Here is an 18,759-nt window from a genome sequence, read left to right as displayed (position 1 = left end):
ATCACAGATCCCATCACCCTTGGACTTAGAAGCAGCTGTAAACACACATACATAGATTCATACCATTGGCCAGAGATCAGGGTACCATGTTTACCTAGATGCATGCCATTGGCCAGAATCAGGATTCCATGCTTACCTAGATTCATGCCATTGGACAGAGCCAGAATCAGGTTCCATGCTTACCTAGATTCATGCCATTGGACAGAGATCAGGGTTCCATGCTTACCTAGATTCATGCCATTGGCCAGAGATCAGGGTTCCATGCTTACCTAGATTCATGCCATTGGCCAGAGATCAGGGTTCCATGCTTACCTAGATTCATGCCATTGGCCAGAGATCAGGGTTCCATGCTTACCTAGATTCATGCCATTGGCCAGAGATCAGGGATCCATGTTTACCTAGATTCATGCCATTGGCCAGAGCCACTGTTCCGTGTGCGTGGAGGAGGGTCATGTGGAACACGGCCTTCATGGCAGGTTCATCAAAGCAGGGGAAGGCTTTCCTGGCGTCCACAGGCTGCATCTGAGTGGTTGCTACAACTCTACCAACACACACAGCAACTGGTATTACTATAGTACTGAAGACTAAACTGTTACAGTTTAAACATGGTGACTGTAGGTGACACACAATCATACTGCATATTGTAGCTATTATCTATTGTCTTTTATCTATTATATATTATTGAAATATAAATTGTGTTTTTTACTTGTAGTTCTTGAGACTGTTACAGTTAGACATAGTTCTCTGGTGACTGTCTGCAGGAGTCAATACATTCATATTGTAGCTGCTGTCGGATAAGACTCTCGTCAAATCAGCTTTTATTGGTCACATGGTTCAACAGATGTTATTGCGAGTTTAGCGAAATGCTTGTGCAATTTTATTAGCAATTGAAGCGGTTTGAAGTTCACATTGAAAGGTACAGATACCGTGTGTCTTAGTTCAAGGACTATAAGTCTAAAGCTCTGATGGTAAACGGGTCAGAATGTTTAGAACACATTGTACATGGAACATATTGAACAGCTCCCGTTGTATACAACAGGAGGCTGCTGATTGGAGGACGGCTCATCATAATGTCCGGAACGGAGCAAATGGAATGGCATCAAACACCTTGCTTGATGTATTTGTTACCGTTCCACCTATTCCTTCCGGTCATTAGAACGAGCCTGTTCTCCCCAGTGAAGGTGCAACCAATGAATCAACACTCTGTATCACAGGGTCAACGTCAACAAATTACTTCAAGTGATTAAAAGTCAATGACTCAAGTCCCTGTAAAGGCCAAAGTTCAGTTGAGTATGAAATATTACTTCGTGTAAATGCACCTATTTCTTCCATCTTGTTCAGAGTTGAAGTGTAACATTGGGTTTTACCTGTCCATTGTGGTATAAGTAGTTCAATCAATTCCTCGACAAATTACACCGGTTCAATAACATTAAATAATCAGGGATCAATAACATGTTAATACCTAGGCCATTGGCCAGAGATCAAGTGTTCAATAACATTACCTAATTCACTGGTTCAATAACATTAAATAATACACTGGTTCAATAACATTAAATAATACACTGGTTCAATAACATGGAATAATCATGTTCAATACACTGGTTCAATAACATTAAGGCTTAATACACTGGTTCAATAACATTAAATAATACACTGGTTCAATAACATTACATAATACACTGGTTCAATAACATTACATAATACACTGGTTCAATAACATTACATAATACACTGGTTCAATAACATTACATAATACACTGGTTCAATAACATTACATAATACACTGGTTCAATAACATTAAATAATACACTGGTTCAATATTATTAATAATGGTTCAATAACATTACATAATACACTGGTTCAATAACATTACATAATACACTGGTTCAATAACATTACATAATACACTGGTTCAATAACATTAAATAATACACTGGTTCAATAACATTAAATAATACACTGGTTCAATAACATTACATAATACACTGGTTCAATAACATTAAATAATACACTGGTTCAATAACATTAAATAATACACTGGTTCAATAACATTAAATAATACACTGGTTCAATAACATTACATAATACACTGGTTCAATAACATTACATAATACACTGGTTCAATAACATTACATAATACACTGGTTCAATAACATTAAATAATACACTGGTTCAATAACATTACATAATACACTGGTTCAACAACATTAAATAATACACTGGTTCAACAACATTAAATAATACACTGGTTCAATAACATTACATAATACACTGGTTCAATAACATAAAATAATACACTGGTTCAATAACATTAAATAATACACTGGTTCAATAACATTACATAATACACTGGTTCAATAACATTACATAATACACTGGTTCAATAACATTAAATAATACACTGGTTCAATAACATTAAATAATACACTGGTTCAATAACATTAAATAATACACTGGTTCAATAACATTACATAATACACTGGTTCAATAACATTACATAATACACTGGTTCAATAACATTAAATAATACACTGGTTCAATAACATTAAATAATACACTGGTTCAATAACATTACATAATACACTGGTTCAATAACATTAAATAATACAATGGTTCAATAACATTAAATAATACACTGGTTCAATAACATTACATAATACACTGGTTCAATAACATTACATAATACACTGGTTCAATAACATTAATAATACACTGGTTCAATAACATTAAATAATACACTGGTTCAATAACATTACATAATACACTGGTTCAATAACATTACATAATACCTGGTTCAATAACATTACATAATACACTGGTTCAATAACATTAATAATACACTGGTTCAATAACATTACATAATACACTGGTTCAATAACATTAAAATACAATGGTTCAATAACATGGGTTCAAAAACATTACATAATACACTGGTTCAATAACATTAAATAATACACTGGTTCAATAACATTACATAATACACTGGTTCAATAACATTACATAATACACTGGTTCAATAACATTAAATAATACACTGGTTCAATAACATTACATAATACACTGGTTCAATAACATTAAATAATACACTGGTTCAATAACATTACATAATACACTGGTTCAATAACATTACATAATACACTGGTTCAATAACATTACATAATACACTGGTTCAATAACATTAAATAATACACTGGTTCAATAACATTACATAATACACTGGTTCAATAACATTACATAATACACTGGTTCAATAACATTACATAATACACTGGTTCAATAACATTACATAATACACTGGTTCAATAACATTACATAATACACTGGTTCAATAACATTACATAATACACTGGTTCAATAACATTACATAATACACTGGTTCAATAACATTACATAATACACTGGTTCAATAACATTACATAATACACTGGTTCAATAACATTACATAATACACTGGTTCAATAACATTACATAATACACTGGTTCAATAACATTACATAATACACTGGTTCAATAACATTAAATAATACACTGGTTCAATAACATTACATAATACACTGGTTCAATAACATTAAATAATACACTGGTTCAATAACATTACATAATACACTGGTTCAATAACATTAAATAATACACTGGTTCAATAACATTAAATAATACACTGGTTCAATAACATTACATAATACACTGGTTCAATAACATTAAATAATACACTGGTTCAATAACATTAAATAATACACTGGTTCAATAACATTACATAATACACTGGTTCAATAACATTAAATAATACAATGGTTCAATAACATTAAATAATACACTGGTTCAATAACATTACATAATACACTGGTTCAATAACATTACATAACACCCATGTGTTTGTTGTTTTATATGCCATTAGTTTTATATATTAAACTGCTCCGGCTATTCACCAAGTTCTGCTCTCCTGCGTTTGACTTCCCTGCCACCAGTTACGCACCCCTTACACACAATGATCTCCCAAATTCATTGTTTGACTTCAGACAAATAGAACAGGTTGTTCAAACAACCCAAACTTTACCAATCAATAACAGCAGTTCAGATGAACAACAGAAAACATATCAGTCAAGTTTTCACAGTGTATTTTATGTATCATTACAGATTATGGCTGTGTCGGAGATTATGTCAATTGATCAGATTCATTGGAATGACATTCATTCTGATGGGTGTGAAAAAATACCAACCTGAAAGCCATGGCCCCAATCAGCCTCCAACTCTTCTAATAACAACCTGAAAGCCACGTCCCCAATCAGCCTCCAACTCTTCTAATAACAACCTGAAAGCCACGGCCCCAATCAGCCTCCAACTCTTCTAATAACAACCTGAAAGCCACGGCCCCAATCAGCCTCCAACTCTTCTAATAACAACCTGAAAGCCACGGCCCCAATCAGCCTCCAACTCTTCTAATAACAACCTGAAAATAACAACCTGACGCCACGCCCCAATCAGCCTCCAACTCTTCTAATAACAACCTGAAAGCCACGGCCCCAATCAGCCTCCAACTCTTCTAATAACAACCTGAAAGCCACGGCCCCAATCAGCCTCCAACTCTTCTCTAATAACAACCTGAAAGCCACGGCCCCAATCAGCCTCCAACTCTTCTAATAACAACCTGAAAGCCACGGCCCCAATCAGCCTCCAACTCTTCTAATAACAACCTGAAAGCCACGGCCCCAATCAGCCTCCAACTCTTCTAATAACAACCTGAAAGCCACGGCCCCAATCAGCCTCCAACTCTTCTAATAACAACCTGAAAGCCACGGCCCCAATCAGCCTCCAACTCTTCTAATAACAACCTGAAAGCCACGGCCCCAATCAGCCTCCAACTCTTCTAATAACAACCTGAAAGCCACGGCCCCAATCAGCCTCCAACTCTTCTAATAACAACCTGAAAGCCACGTCCCCAATCAGCCTCCAACTCTTCTAATAACAACCTGAAAGCCACGGCCCCAATCAGCCTCCAACTCTTCTAATAACAACCTGAAAGCCACGGCCCCAATCAGCCTCCAACTCTTCTCTAATAACAACCTGAAAGCCACGGCCCCAATCAGCCTCCAACTCTTCTCTAATAACAACCTGAAAGCCACGGCCCCAATCAGCCTCCAACTCTTCTCTAATAACAACCTGAAAGCCACGGCCCCAATCAGCCTCCAACTCTTCTAATAACAACCTGAAAGCCACGGCCCCAATCAGCCTCCAACTCTTCTCTAATAACAACCTGAAAGCCACGGCCCCAATCAGCCTCCAACTCTTCTCTAATAACAACCTGAAAGCCACGGCCCCAATCAGCCTCCAACTCTTCTCTAATAACAACCTGAAAGCCACGGCCCCAATCAGCCTCCAACTCTTCTAATAACAACCTGAAAGCCACGGCCCCAATCAGCCTCCAACTCTTCTAATAACAACCTGAAAGCCACGGCCCCAATCAGCCTCCAACTCTTCTAAGAAGCTGCCGCCACTGCACTACCCTGACACTATTCAATGTGGATACGCATGAGGTGATTAACGCAATTTAGAAGCTTCATTCAGTTAAACAAATGACATTGATCTGTCAAAGATGTTATTTGATTTCAGTCAAATTTAATAGAATATGTTTATTTATTTTACCTTTATTTAACTTAAGTCAGATTTTTACCTCGGAGATTCGATCTTGCAACCAACTGTACAGTGTTAGGCAACATCTGACACTGTTTTTAAACGTGGAAATGATGATTAATGTTTTGCTTACTTTCTCACCGGGGGACTGGTCCCCTCTGTATATTCACTCCTGTAGAAGCCTCCCAGGTCATCAGCCAGTTCTCCTATAAACTCCGTGTACAGCTCATACTGTCTCCCTGCCATCAGATTACTATTCAGCTGGATCACTAAGAACTGAGTAGGAACCTCCAGCCAGTTTTTCTTTATGGTGGGAGCAGTAGCTCCATCCCGGCTAATCAGGCTGAGCAGAGTCAGGTTCAGCTTGTTAGAGTGGATGAGGATCAGATCTGTGTCCTTCTTACACTGGAACACCACAGCTGACTGTCCTGTGAAGATGTAGAGGCCAGTAGAGGCGTTGACAACCAGTCGAGGCCAGAGGGTGATGTTGTAGGAGACAGGAGACAGGGAGTCAGGCAGTCTGTAGTGTTCCCAGGGAGTGGAGGGAGTAGTGGGGGGATTCACTGCCTCATGGATCTTGGCCTTCTCCTGGCTATAGACCACTGACAGGGCGATGATGGTGGCCACCACTCCAGTCCCCACGATCACACCAACTATCCCCAAAGTCTTGCTGATGAAGAACCCTTTCCCCATGTCTGTAACAGACTGATATCTGTCTATCTGAGGGTAGTGTAATGACTGACTGACAGATAGACAGAAAGGCAGAAGGAGAGAGGGGGACCTAGATGGACCCAGAGGGGAATGTGCTTCTTATTTATGCCCTCTGAGGAACTCCCACAATACGCCTGGTTAATAGTTGATCCCCCAGCCCGGGACAACCTGAGAGTTCCAATCAGCTGGGTTAATTAATAGTTGATCCCCCAGCCAACCTGAGAGTTCTAATCAATAGTCATAAAGATGTGTGATTAACAGATTGCTGACAAGCTGTTGTACTTTATCCTTCCTTCCTGTTTCTGGATGGAAGATCTTTCTCTGTATAAAGTGGAAGGGGAACCGCCTCACCCTCCCTGGTGTTTCCTACAGGGCTGAAAGGGGAACCACCCCTCCCTCCCTGGTGTTTCCTACAGGGCTGAAAGGGGAACCACCCCTCCCTCCCTGGTGTTTCCTACAGGGCTGAAAGGGGAACCACCCCTCCCTCCCTGGTGTTTCCTACAGGGCTGAAAGGGGAACCACCCCTCCCTCCCTGGTGTTTCCTACAGGGCTGAAAGGGGAACCACCCCCTGGTGTTTCCTACAGGGCTCCCTCCCTCCCTGGTGTTTCCTACAGGGCTGAAAGGGGAACCACCCCTCCCTCCCAGGGCTGAAAGGGGAACCACCCCTCCCTCCCTGGTGTTTCCTACAGGGCTGAAAGGGGGGCTGAACCACCCCTCCCTCCCTGGTGTTTCCTACAGGGCTGAAAGGGGAACCACCCCACCCCTCCCTGGTGTTTCCTACAGGGCTGAAAGGGGAACCCCTCCCCTCCCTGGTGTTTCCTACAGGGCTGAAGGGGAACCACCCCTCCCTCCCTGGTGTTTCCTACAGGGCTGAAAGGGGAACCGCCCCTCCCTCCCTGGTGTTTCCTACAGGGCTGAAAGGGGAACCGCCCCTCCCTCCCTGGTGTTTCCTACAGGGCTGAAAGGGGAACCGCCTCACCCTCCCTGGTGTTTCCTACGGGGCTGAAAGGGGAACCGCCCCTCCCTCCCTGGTGTTTCCTACAGGGCTGAAAGGGGAACCACCCCTCCCTCCCTGGTGTTTCCTACAGGGCTGAAAGGGGAACCACCCCTCCCTCCCTGGTGTTTCCTACAGGGCTGAAAGGGGAACCGCCCCTCCCTCCCTGGTGTTTCCTACAGGGCTGAAAGGGGAACCCTCCCTGGTGTTTCCCACTGAAAGGGGAACCTCCCTGGTGTTTCCTACAGGGCTGAAAGGGGAACCCCTCCCTCCCTGGTGTTTCCTACAGGGCTGAAAGGGGAACCGCCCCACCCTCCCTGGTGTTTCCTACAGGGCTGAAAGGGGAACCGCCCCTCCCTCCCTGGTGTTTCCTACGGGGCTGAAAGGGGAACCGCCTCACCCCTCCCTGGTGTTTCCTACAGGGCTGAAAGGGGAACCACCCCTCCCTCCCTGGTGTTTCCTGACAGGGCTGAAAGGGGAACCACCCCTCCCTCCCTGGTGTTTCCTCCTGAAAGGGGAACCGCCTGGTGTTTCCTACGGGGCTGAAAGGGGAACCGCCCCTCCCTCCCTGGTGTTTCCTACAGGGCTGAAAGGGGAACCGCCCCTCCCTCCCTGGTGTTTCCTACGGGGCTGAAAGGGGAACCACCCCTCCCTCCCTGGTGTTTCCTACAGGGCTGAAAGGGGAACCACCCCTCCCTCCCTGGTGTTTCCTACGGGGCTGAAAGGGGAACCGCCCCTCCCTCCCTGGTGTTTCCTACAGGGCTGAAAGGGGAACCACCCCTCCCTCCCTGGTGTTTCCTACAGGGCTGAAAGGGGAACCGCCCCTCCCTCCCTGGTGTTTCCTACGGGGCTGAAAGGGGAACCACCCCTCCCTCCCTGGTGTTTCCTACAGGGCTGAAAGGGGAACCACCTTACCCTCCCTGGTGTTTCCTACGGGGCTGAAAGGGGAACCGCCCCTCCCTCCCTGGTGTTTCCTACGGGGCTGAAAGGGGAACCACCCCTCCCTGGTGTTTCCTACAGGGCTGAAAGGGGAACCGCCCCTCCCTCCCTGGTGTTTCCTACAGGGCTGAAAGGGGAACCGCCCCTCCCTCCCTGGTGTTTCCTACGGGGCTGAAAGGGGAACCACCCCTCCCTCCCTGGTGTTTCCTACGGGGCTGAAAGGGGAACCACCCCTCCCTCCCTGGTGTTTCCTACAGGGCTGAAAGGGGAACCGCCTCACCCTCCCTGGTGTTTCCTACAGGGCTGAAAGGGGAACCACCCCTCCCTCCCTGGTGTTTCCTACAGGGCTGAAAGGGGAACCGCCCCTCCCTCCCTGGTGTTTCCTACGGGGCTGAAAGGGGAACCGCCCCTCCCTCCCCGGTGTTTCCTACAGGGCTGAAAGGGGAACCACCCCTCCCTCCCTGGTGTTTCCTACAGGGCTGAAAGGGGAACCGCCTCACCCTCCCTGGTGTTTCCTACGGGGCTGAAAGGGGAACCACCTCACCCTCCCTGGTGTTTCCTACGGGGCTGAAAGGGGAACCACCCCTCCCTGGTGTTTCCTACAGGGCTGAAAGGGGAACCGCCCCTCCCTCCCTGGTGTTTCCTACAGGGCTGAAAGGGGAACCACCCCTCCCTCCCTGGTGTTTCCTACAGGGCTGAAAGGGGAACCACCCCTCCCTCCCTGGTGTTTCCTACGGGGCTGAAAGGGGAACCACCCCTCCCTCCCTGGTGTTTCCTACGGGGCTGAAAGGGGAACCACCCCTCCCTCCCTGGTGTTTCCTACGGGGCTGAAAGGGGAACCACCCCTCCCTCCCTGGTGTTTCCTACGGGGCTGAAAGGGGAACCACCTCACCCTCCCTGGTGTTTCCTACAGGGCTGAAAGGGGAACCGCCCCTCCCTCCCTGGTGTTTCCTACAGGGCTGAAAGGGGAACCACCTCACCCTCCCTGGTGTTTCCTACAGGGCTGAAAGGTGAACCACCTTACCCTCCCTGGTGTTTCCTACGGGGCTGAAAGGGGAACCGCCCCTCCCTCCCTGGTGTTTCCTACAGGGCTGAAAGGGGAACCGCCCCTCCCTCCCTGGTGTTTCCTACAGGGCTGAAAGGGGAACCACCCCTCCCTCCCTGGTGTTTCCTACGGGGCTGAAAGGGGAACCGCCCCTCCCTCCCTGGTGTTTCCTACAGGGCTGAAAGGGGAACCACCCCTCCCTCCCTGGTGTTTCCTACAGGGCTGAAAGGGGAACCGCCCCTCCCTCCCTGGTGTTTCCTACAGGGCTGAAAGGGGAACCACCCCTCCCTCCCTGGTGTTTCCTACAGGGCTGAAAGGGGAACCACCCCTCCCTCCCTGGTGTTTCCTACAGGGCTGAAAGGGGAACCACCCCTCCCTCCCTGGTGTTTCCTACGGGGCTGAAAGGGGAACCACCTCACCCTCCCTGGTGTTTCCTACAGGGCTGAAAGGGGAACCACCCCTCCCTGGTGTTTCCTACAGGGCTGAAAGGGGAACCACCTCACCCTCCCTGGTGTTTCCTACAGGGCTGAAAGGGGAACCGCCCCTCCCTCCCTGGTGTTTCCTACAGGGCTGAGGGGAACCACCCCTCCCTGGTGTTTCCTACAGGGCTGAAAGGGGAACCGCCCCTCCCTCCCTGGTGTTTCCTACGGGGCTGAAAGGGGAACCACCCCTCCCTCCCTGGTGTTTCCTACAGGGCTGAAAGGGGAACCACCTCTCCCTCCCTGGTGTTTCCTACAGGGCTGAAAGGGGAACCACCCCTCCCTCCCTGGTGTTTCCTACAGGGCTGAAAGGGGAACCGCCCCTCCCTCCCTGGTGTTTCCTACAGGGCTGAAAGGGGAACCGCCCCTCCCTCCCTGGTGTTTCCTACAGGGCTGAAAGGGGAACCGCCCCTCCCTCCCTGGTGTTTCCTACAGGGCTGAAAGGGGAACCGCCCCTCCCTCCCTGGTGTTTCCTACAGGGCTGAAAGGGGAACCGCCCCTCCCTCCCTGGTGTTTCCTACAGGGCTGAAAGGGGAACCACCCCTCCCTCCCTGGTGTTTCCTACAGGGCTGAAAGGGGAACCACCCCTCCCTCCCTGGTGTTTCCTACAGGGCTGAAAGGGGAACCGCCCCTCCCTCCCTGGTGTTTCCTACAGGGCTGAAAGGGGAACCACCCTCCCTCCCTGGTGTTTCCTACAGGGCTGAAAGGGGAACCGCCCCTCCCCCTCCCTGGTGTTTCCTGTTTCCTACAGGGCTGAAAGGGGAACCACCCCTCCCTCCCTGGTGTTTCCTGCAAGGGCTGAAAGGGGAACCACCCCTCCCTCCCTGGTGTTTCCTACAGGGCTGAAAGGGGAACCACCTCACCCTCCCTGGTGTTTCCTACAGGGCTGAAAGGGGAACCACCCCTCCCTCCCTGGTGTTTCCTACAGGGCTGAAAGGGGAACCACCCCTCCCTCCCTGGTGTTTCCTACAGGGCTGAAAGGGGAACCGCCTCACCCTCCCTGGTGTTTCCTACAGGGCTGAAAGGGGAACCACCTCCCTCCCTGGTGTTTCCTACAGGGCTGAAAGGGGAACCACCCCTCCCTCCCTGGTGTTTCCTACAGGGCTGAAAGGGGAACCGCCCCTCCCTCCCTGCCCCAGGGCTGAAAGGGGAACCGCCCCTCCCTCCCTGGTGTTTCCTACAGGGCTGAAAGGGGAACCACCCCTCCCTCCCTGGTGTTTCCTACAGGGCTGAAAGGGGAACCGCCCCTCCCTCCCTGGTGTTTCCTACAGGGCTGAAAGGGGAACCGCCCCTCCCTCCCTGGTGTTTCCTACAGGGCTGAAAGGGGAACCACCCCTCCCTCCCTGGTGTTTCCTACGGGGCTGAAAGGGGAACCACCCCTCCCTCCCTGGTGTTTCCTACAGGGCTGAAAGGGGAACCGCCCCACCCTCCCTGGTGTTTCCTACAGGGCTGAAAGGGGAACCACCCCTCCCTCCCTGGTGTTTCCTACAGGGCTGAAAGGGGAACCGCCCCTCCCTCCCTGGTGTTTCCTACGGGGCTGAAAGGGGAACCGCCCCTCCCTCCCTGGTGTTTCCTACAGGGCTGAAAGGGGAACCACCCCTCCCTCCCTGGTGTTTCCTACAGGGCTGAAAGGGGAACCACCCTCACCCTCCCTGGTGTTTCCTACGGGGCTGAAAGGGGAACCGCCCCTCCCTCCCTGGTGTTTCCTACGGGGCTGAAAGGGGAACCACCCCTCCCTGGTGTTTCCTACAGGGCTGAAAGGGGAACCGCCCCTCCCTCCCTGGTGTTTCCTACAGGGCTGAAAGGGGAACCACCTTACCCTCCCTGGTGTTTCCTACAGGGCTGAAAGGGGAACCGCCCCTCCCTCCCTGGTGTTTCCTACAGGGCTGAAAGGGGAACCACCTCACCCTCCCTGGTGTTTCCTACAGGGCTGAAAGGGGAACCACCCTCCCTCCCTGGTGTTTCCTACGGGGCTGAAAGGGGAACCGCCCCTCCCTCCCTGGTGTTTCCTACAGGGCTGAAAGGGGAACCACCCCTCCCTCCCTGGTGTTTCCTACAGGGCTGAAAGGGGAACCGCCCCTCCCTCCCTGGTGTTTCCTACGGGGCTGAAAGGGGAACCACCTCACCCTCCCTGGTGTTTCCTACAGGGCTGAAAGGGGAACCGCCCCTCCCTCCCTGGTGTTTCCTACAGGGCTGAAAGGGGAACCGCCCCTCCCTCCCTGGTGTTTCCTACGGGGCTGAAAGGGGAACCACCCCTCCCTCCCTGGTGTTTCCTACAGGGCTGAAAGGGGAACCGCCCCTCCCTCCCTGGTGTTTCCTACAGGGCTGAAAGGGGAACCGCCCCTCCCTCCCTGGTGTTTCCTACAGGGCTGAAAGGGGAACCACCCCTCCCTCCCTGGTGTTTCCTACAGGGCTGAAAGGGGAACCACCCCTCCCTCCCTGGTGTTTCCTACAGGGCTGAAAGGGGAACCACCCCCCCTCCCTGGTGTTTCCTACAGGGCTGAAAGGGGAACCACCCCTCCCTCCCTGGTGTTTCCTACAGGGCTGAAAGGGGAACCGCCCCTCCCTCCCTGGTGTTTCCTACAGGGCTGAAAGGGGAACCGCCCCTCCCTCCCTGGTGTTTCCTACAGGGCTGAAAGGGGAACCACCCCTCCCTCCCTGGTGTTTCCTACAGGGCTGAAAGGGGAACCGCCCCTCCCTCCCTGGTGTTTCCTACAGGGCTGAAAGGGGAACCACCCCTCCCTCCCTGGTGTTTCCTACAGGGCTGAAAGGGGAACCACCCCTCCCTCCCTGGTGTTTCCTACAGGGCTGAAAGGGGAACCACCCCTCCCTCCCTGGTGTTTCCTACAGGGCTGAAAGGGGAACCACCCCTCCCTCCCTGGTGTTTCCTACAGGGCTGAAAGGGGAACCACCCTCCCCTCCCTGGTGTTTCCTACAGGGCTGAAAGGGGAACCGCCCCTCCCTCCCTGGTGTTTCCTACAGGGCTGAAAGGGGAACCACCTCACCCTCCCTGGTGTTTCCTACAGGGCTGAAAGGGGAACCACCTCACCCTCCCTGGTGTTTCCTACAGGGCTGAAAGGGGAACCGCCCCTCCCTCCCTGGTGTTTCCTACAGGGCTGAAAGGGGAACCACCCCTCCCTCCCTGGTGTTTCCTACAGGGCTGAAAGGGGAACCACCCCTCCCTCCCTGGTGTTTCCTACGGGGCTGAAAGGGGAACCACCCCTCCCTCCCTGGTGTTTCCTACAGGGCTGAAAGGGGAACCACCCCTCCCTCCCTGGTGTTTCCTACAGGGCTGAAAGGGGAACCGCCCCTCCCTCCCTGGTGTTTCCTACAGGGCTGAAAGGGGAACCACCCCTCCCTCCCTGGTGTTTCCTACAGGGCTGAAAGGGGAACCACCCCTCCCTCCCTGGTGTTTCCTACAGGGCTGAAAGGGGAACCACCTCTCCCTCCCTGGTGTTTCCTACAGGGCTGAAAGGGGAACCACCCCTCCCTCCCTGGTGTTTCCTACAGGGCTGAAAGGGGAACCACCTCCCTGGTGTTTCCTACAGGGGCTGAAAGGGGAACCTCCCTCCCTGTGTGTTTCCTACAGGGCTGAAAGGGGAACCGCCCCTCCCTCCCTGGTGTTTCCTACAGGGGCTGAAAGGGGAACCGCCCCTCCCTCCCTGGTGTTTCCTACAGGGCTGAAAGGGGAACCACCCCTCCCTCCCTGGTGTTTCCTACCCTGAAAGGGGAACCACCCCTCCCTCCCTGGTGTTTCCTACAGGGCTGAAAGGGGAACCACCTTACCCTCCCTGGTGTTTCCTACGGGGCTGAAAGGGGAACCGCCCCTCCCTCCCTGGTGTTTCCTACAGGGCTGAAAGGGGAACCACCCCTCCCTGGTGTTTCCTACAGGGCTGAAAGGGAACCGCCCCCCTCCCTGGTGTTTCCCTGGTGTCCCTTCCTACAGGGCTGAAAGGGGAAAGGGGAACCACCTCACCCTCCCTGGTGTTTCCTACAGGGCTGAAAGGTGAACCGCCCCTCCCTCCCTGGTGTTTCCTACAGGGCTGACAAGGGAACCACCTGTACCCTCCCTGGTGTTTCCTACAGGGCTGAAAGGGGAACCACCCCTCCCTCCCTGGTGTTTCCTACAGGGCTGACTCTGGAACCGCCCCTCCCTCCCTGGTGTTTCCTCCACATTGAAAGGGTACCGCCCCTCCCTCCCTGGTGCCTCCACATTGACTCTGTACAGGGCTCTGTACCGGTAAGGTATATAGCCTCCACATTGACTCTGTACCACCCCTGTATATAGCCTCCCATTGACTCTGGTGTGTTAGCCTCCACATTGACTCTGGCTGAAAGGGGAACCGCCCCTCCCTCCCTGGTGTTTCCTCCACCCTGATTGAACCACATTGACTCTGTACTGGTAGCTCTGTACCGTAACCCCTGTATATAGCCTCCATTTGACTCTGTACCGGGCTGAATATAACCTCCACATTGACTCTGTACCCTACCCCTGTATATAGCCTCCATATTGACTCTGTACCGGGAACACCCTGTATATAGCCCCATATTGACTCTGTACCAGTAACACCCTGTATATAGCCTCCATATTGACTCTGTACCGGTACCCCCTGTATATAGCCTCCACATTGACTCTGTACCGGTAGTCCCTGTATATAGCCTCCACATTGACTCTGTACCGGTAGCCCCTGTATATAGCCTCCACATTGACTCTGACTCTGTACCGACTCTGTATCCCCTGTATATAGCCTCCACATTGACTCTGTACCTCCACACTGTACCCCCTGTATATAGCCTCCACATTGACTCTGTACCGGTACCCCCTGTATATAGCCTCCACATTGACTCTGTACCATATAGCCTCCACATTGACTCTGTACCAGTACCCCCTGTATATAACCTCCACATTGACTCTGTATCGGTACCCCCTGTATATAACCTCCACATTGACTCTGTACCAGTACCCCCTGTATATAGCCTCGCTACTGTTATTTTACTGCTGCTCTTTAATTATTATTAATATCAAAATGTGTATCTATTTTTGACTTAACACTTATTTTCCTTAACTGCATTTTTAAGGGCTTGTAAGTCAGCATTTCACTGTAAGGCTGTTGTATTCCGCGCATTTAACAAATAACATTTGATTTAATTTTGATTTAACTAACAACCGTAAGCTGTTTTCTGTAATTGGCTCGCCATTAACTTGTAAATAATGATCGTTGTGAGTTTATTTTACTGTAATAATGAAGACAAATAAGCTAAAATGAAGACGTTTTCAGATATATGGTCATTATTTGAACTGGCTAGCCAGCTAACTTACCATTAGTTATCTAGCCAACTAACTAGAAACCAAAGTTGCCTTTAGTTGCCTGGTTTGCTAGATTGACATCTACAAATTCACGTTTAAACGGGTGGGTTTATGGGTGTTAAAATACACTAGTTATGCTATGTTGGGCCACCAGGCTGCTGATGTCATGGAGCCTGGGGCTATTGGTGTTAAAATACACTAGTTATGCTATGTTGGGCCACCAGGCTGCTTATGTCATGGAGCCTGGGGCTATTGGTGTTAAAATACACTAGTTATGCTGTGTTGGGCCACCAGGCTGCTGATGTCATGGAGCCTGGGGCTACACTAGTTATGCTGTGTTGGGCCACCAGGCTGCTGATGTCATGGAGCCTGGGGCTATTGGTGTTAAAATACACTAGTTATGCTATGTTGGGCCACCAGGCTGCTGATGTCATGGAGCCTGGGGCTATTGGTGTTAAAATACACTAGTTATGCTATGTTGGGCCACCAGGCTGCTTATGTCATGGAGCCTGGGGCTATTGGTGTTAAAATACACTAGTTATGCTGTGTTGGGCCACCAGGCTGCTGATGTCATGGAGCCTGGGGCTATTGGTGTTAAAATACACTAGTTATGCTGTGTTGGGCCACCAGGCTGCTTATGTCATGGAGCCTGGGGCTATTGGTGTTAAAATACACTAGTTATGCTGTGTTGGGCCACCAGGCTGCTGATGTCATGGAGCCTGGGGCTATTGGTGTTAAAATACACTAGTTATGCTGTGTTGGGCCACCAGGCTGCTGATGTCATGGAGCCTGGGGCTATTGGTGTTAAAATACACTAGTTATGCTGTGTTGGGCCACCAGGCTGCTGATGTCATGGAGCCTGGGGCTATTTAAAAATACACTAGTTATGCTGTGTTGGGCCACCAGGCTGCTGATGTCATGGAGCCTGGGGCTATTGTGTTAAAATACACTAGTTATGCTGTGTTGGGCCACCAGGCTGCTGATGTCATGGAGCCTGGGGCTATTGGTGTTAAAATACACTAGTTATGCTATGTTGGGCCACCAGGCTGCTTATGTCATGGAGCCTGGGGCTATTGGTGTTAAAATACACTAGTTATGCTGTGTTGGGCCACCAGGCTGCTGATGTCATGGAGCCTGGGGCTATTGGTGTTAAAATACACTAGTTATGCTGTGTTGGGCCACCAGGCTGCTGATGTCATGGAGCCTGGGGCTATTGGTGTTAAAATACACTAGTTATGCTGTGTTGGGCCACCAGGCTGCTTATGTCATGGAGCCTGGGGCTATTGGTGTTAAAATACACTAGTTATGCTGTGTTGGGCCACCAGGCTGCTTATGTCATGGAGCCTGGGGCTATTGGTGTTAAAATACACTAGTTATGCTGTGTTGGGCCACCAGGCTGCTGATGTCATGGAGCCTGTAGTTTTTTCCTTTAAACTTTTTCATAACGACAACGTGAAGTTTGATGTCTGACGACCATAGAATATTCAGGATTTCATTGGACAACTGTCGATAGACGTAGTACAAACCAACCTTTAGTCTTGAAATCTTTGGTTGTTTATTACACGACATGTGAATCCTTAAAGAGGTGGGTGGGGCTTAAGAGGGTGGGAATGACGCTGAATGGGTGTAGACCAAGAAGAGCTTTCCAGTAGGTGTACCAAAAATCATTCAAGGGCCATTTCCTCAAAAGTGGGTTTTCAAGTTTATCAACTTTCAAAGCAGAATTACTTTCTCATTGTTCCTCTGTAGTGTATGATATACCAGTAGTTCTGAATCTCTACTTTTATCGGATGTAAAAAACACTATTTGCTTGCTACATCAGTCCAAATCGAGCTGGTCAGTCACAATAACAACTGCAACACGTTCTAAAATATATATATATAATTGAATGAAAAGGAGTCATTTTCTATTTTGACCGTAGTTACTGAGATATTGTCCTTTTTTATAGAAATCCAGTGCATCCTTCTGTAAAAAGGAAACTGTGTCAGATTTCCAATAACCAACTGAAGGCAAAGAGCAGGAACATATTGTGGAGAAACTGAAGGTAAAGAGCAGGAACATATTGGGGAGAAACTGAAGGTAAAGAGCAGGAACATATTGTGGAAATTGGAAACTGAAGGCAAAGAGCAGGAACATATTGGGGAGATTGGAAACTGAAGGCAAAGAGCAGGAACATATTGTGGAGATTGGAAACTGAAGGTAAAGACCAGGAACATATTGTGGAGATTGGAAACTGAAGGTAAAGAGCAGGAACATATTGTGGAAATTGGAAACTGAAGGCAAAGAGCAGGAACATATTGGGGAGATTGGAAACTGAAGGTAAAGAGCAGGAACATATTGTGGAGATTGGAAACTGAAGGTAAAGAGCAGGAATATATTGTGGAGATTGGAAACTGAAGATAAAGAGCAGGAACATATTGGGGAGATTGGAAACTGAAGGTAAAGAGCAGGAACATATTGTGGAGAAACTGAAGGTAAAGAGCAGGAACATATTGTGGAGATTGGAAACTGAAGGTAAAGAGCAGGAACATATTGTGGAGAAACTGAAGGTAAAGAGCAGGAACATATTGAGGAGATTGGAAACTGAAGATAAAGAGCAGGAACATATTGTGGAGATTGGAAACTGAAGGTAAAGAGCAGGAACATATTGGGGAGATTGGAAACTGAAGGTAAAGAGCAGGAACATATTGTGGAGATTGGAAACTGAAGGTAAAGAGCAGGAACATATTGAGGAGATTGGAAACTGAAGGTAAAGAGCAGGAACATATTGTGGAGATTGGAAACTGAAGGTAAAGAGCAGGAACATATTGGGGAGATTGGAAACTGAAGGTAAAGAGCAGGAACATATTGGGGAGAAACTGAAGGTAAAGAGCAGGAACATATTGTGGAGATTGGAAACTGAAGGCAAAGAGCAGGAACATATTGGGGAGAAACTGAAGGTAAAGAGCAGGAACATATTGTGGAGATTGGAAACTGACGATATTAACTGAGCGTTTATTGGCAGACATTTATTAACATGAGAACATGAAAAACTGATAATTCAAAATGGATGCACATGATTCAAGTAACAACATGATTTTGGTCCATTCATCATTATACAGCACATCTCTGTCCCAAATGGCTTCCTTTTCCCTATGGAGTGCACTCTTTTTAAACCAGAGCCCTATGTATAGCACGCTATACAGGGAATAGGGTGCCATTTGGGACACACAGCCCCATGTCCGTGGTCTGTTTAATACAGTCTGTATATCCCTGATGGTTCAGTAAGCAGTAACACCATTGGCCTGGTCGCACGGTGCTGTAGTGGGGGGTATTTCACGTGCATTCATTGGCCAACCACTTCACAACATGCTCCTGGTTCTCCGCCACCCATTTGATGTTGGCCGTAGTCCTCTCAATAGCCTGCTCCAGAGCCAGCGTCCCCGAGCCAAACCCCACACGGGCATTGTCCTCTTTAAACTGCTTCAGCTGCAATTATAGCAACATGGTAGAAATCACAATACTGACTCAACAATGTTGTAGTTTCTAACTCATTTGAGATGGAGGAAAACAAGCTCTGGTCCCCCCCTCCCCCCCAACAAACAGACCATCCATCCATACATACATATATACCTTACCTCTAGTCTAATTGATACCTTATTAAACTGTATCTGT

General features: G+C 48.9%; 1 protein-coding gene, 1 long non-coding RNA gene and 1 pseudogene across 12 annotated transcripts in view; all 3 read right to left on the bottom strand.

Moving 5' to 3' along the window:
* LOC127923829 (aminopeptidase Ey-like) overlaps positions 1–6,429 on the bottom strand; it is a 33,922-nt gene extending 27,493 nt beyond the window's left edge. Inside the window, exons 1-2 of the mRNA XM_052507861.1 lie at positions 5,762–6,429; positions 399–541 (exon numbers count right to left, since the gene is read on the bottom strand). Coding sequence (XP_052363821.1) covers positions 399–541; positions 5,762–6,321 — 703 coding nt within the window. The 5' untranslated portion in view covers positions 6,322–6,429. The remainder of the gene's footprint in view (positions 1–398; positions 542–5,761) is intronic.
* LOC127923831 (uncharacterized) lies at positions 4,148–5,724 on the bottom strand. Of its 11 annotated transcripts, none has more exons than XR_008115677.1 (4): positions 5,110–5,724; positions 4,600–4,921; positions 4,506–4,551; positions 4,148–4,447 (listed from the first exon to the last, which is right to left on the bottom strand). It is a non-coding gene; the product is annotated as an uncharacterized LOC127923831 (long non-coding RNA). The 11 variants fall into 11 exon arrangements; XR_008115679.1 differs by having other exon boundaries at positions 4,506–4,921; positions 5,110–5,157; positions 5,204–5,724; XR_008115682.1 differs by having other exon boundaries at positions 4,506–4,875; positions 5,110–5,157; positions 5,204–5,724.
* Positions 6,430–18,083: 11,654 nt separating the features above from the next.
* The window catches only part of LOC127923835 (aminopeptidase N-like), a 50,060-nt pseudogene continuing 49,384 nt past the window's right edge, over positions 18,084–18,759 (bottom strand).

This window comes from Oncorhynchus keta, unplaced genomic scaffold (genome assembly GCF_023373465.1).
Source record: "Oncorhynchus keta strain PuntledgeMale-10-30-2019 unplaced genomic scaffold, Oket_V2 Un_contig_3294_pilon_pilon, whole genome shotgun sequence".
NCBI classification, from domain to species: Eukaryota; Metazoa; Chordata; class Actinopteri; order Salmoniformes; family Salmonidae; genus Oncorhynchus; species Oncorhynchus keta.
The sequence above is the reverse complement of the archived record's forward strand: the minus strand, read 5'-3'. Positions and strand labels throughout refer to the sequence as shown.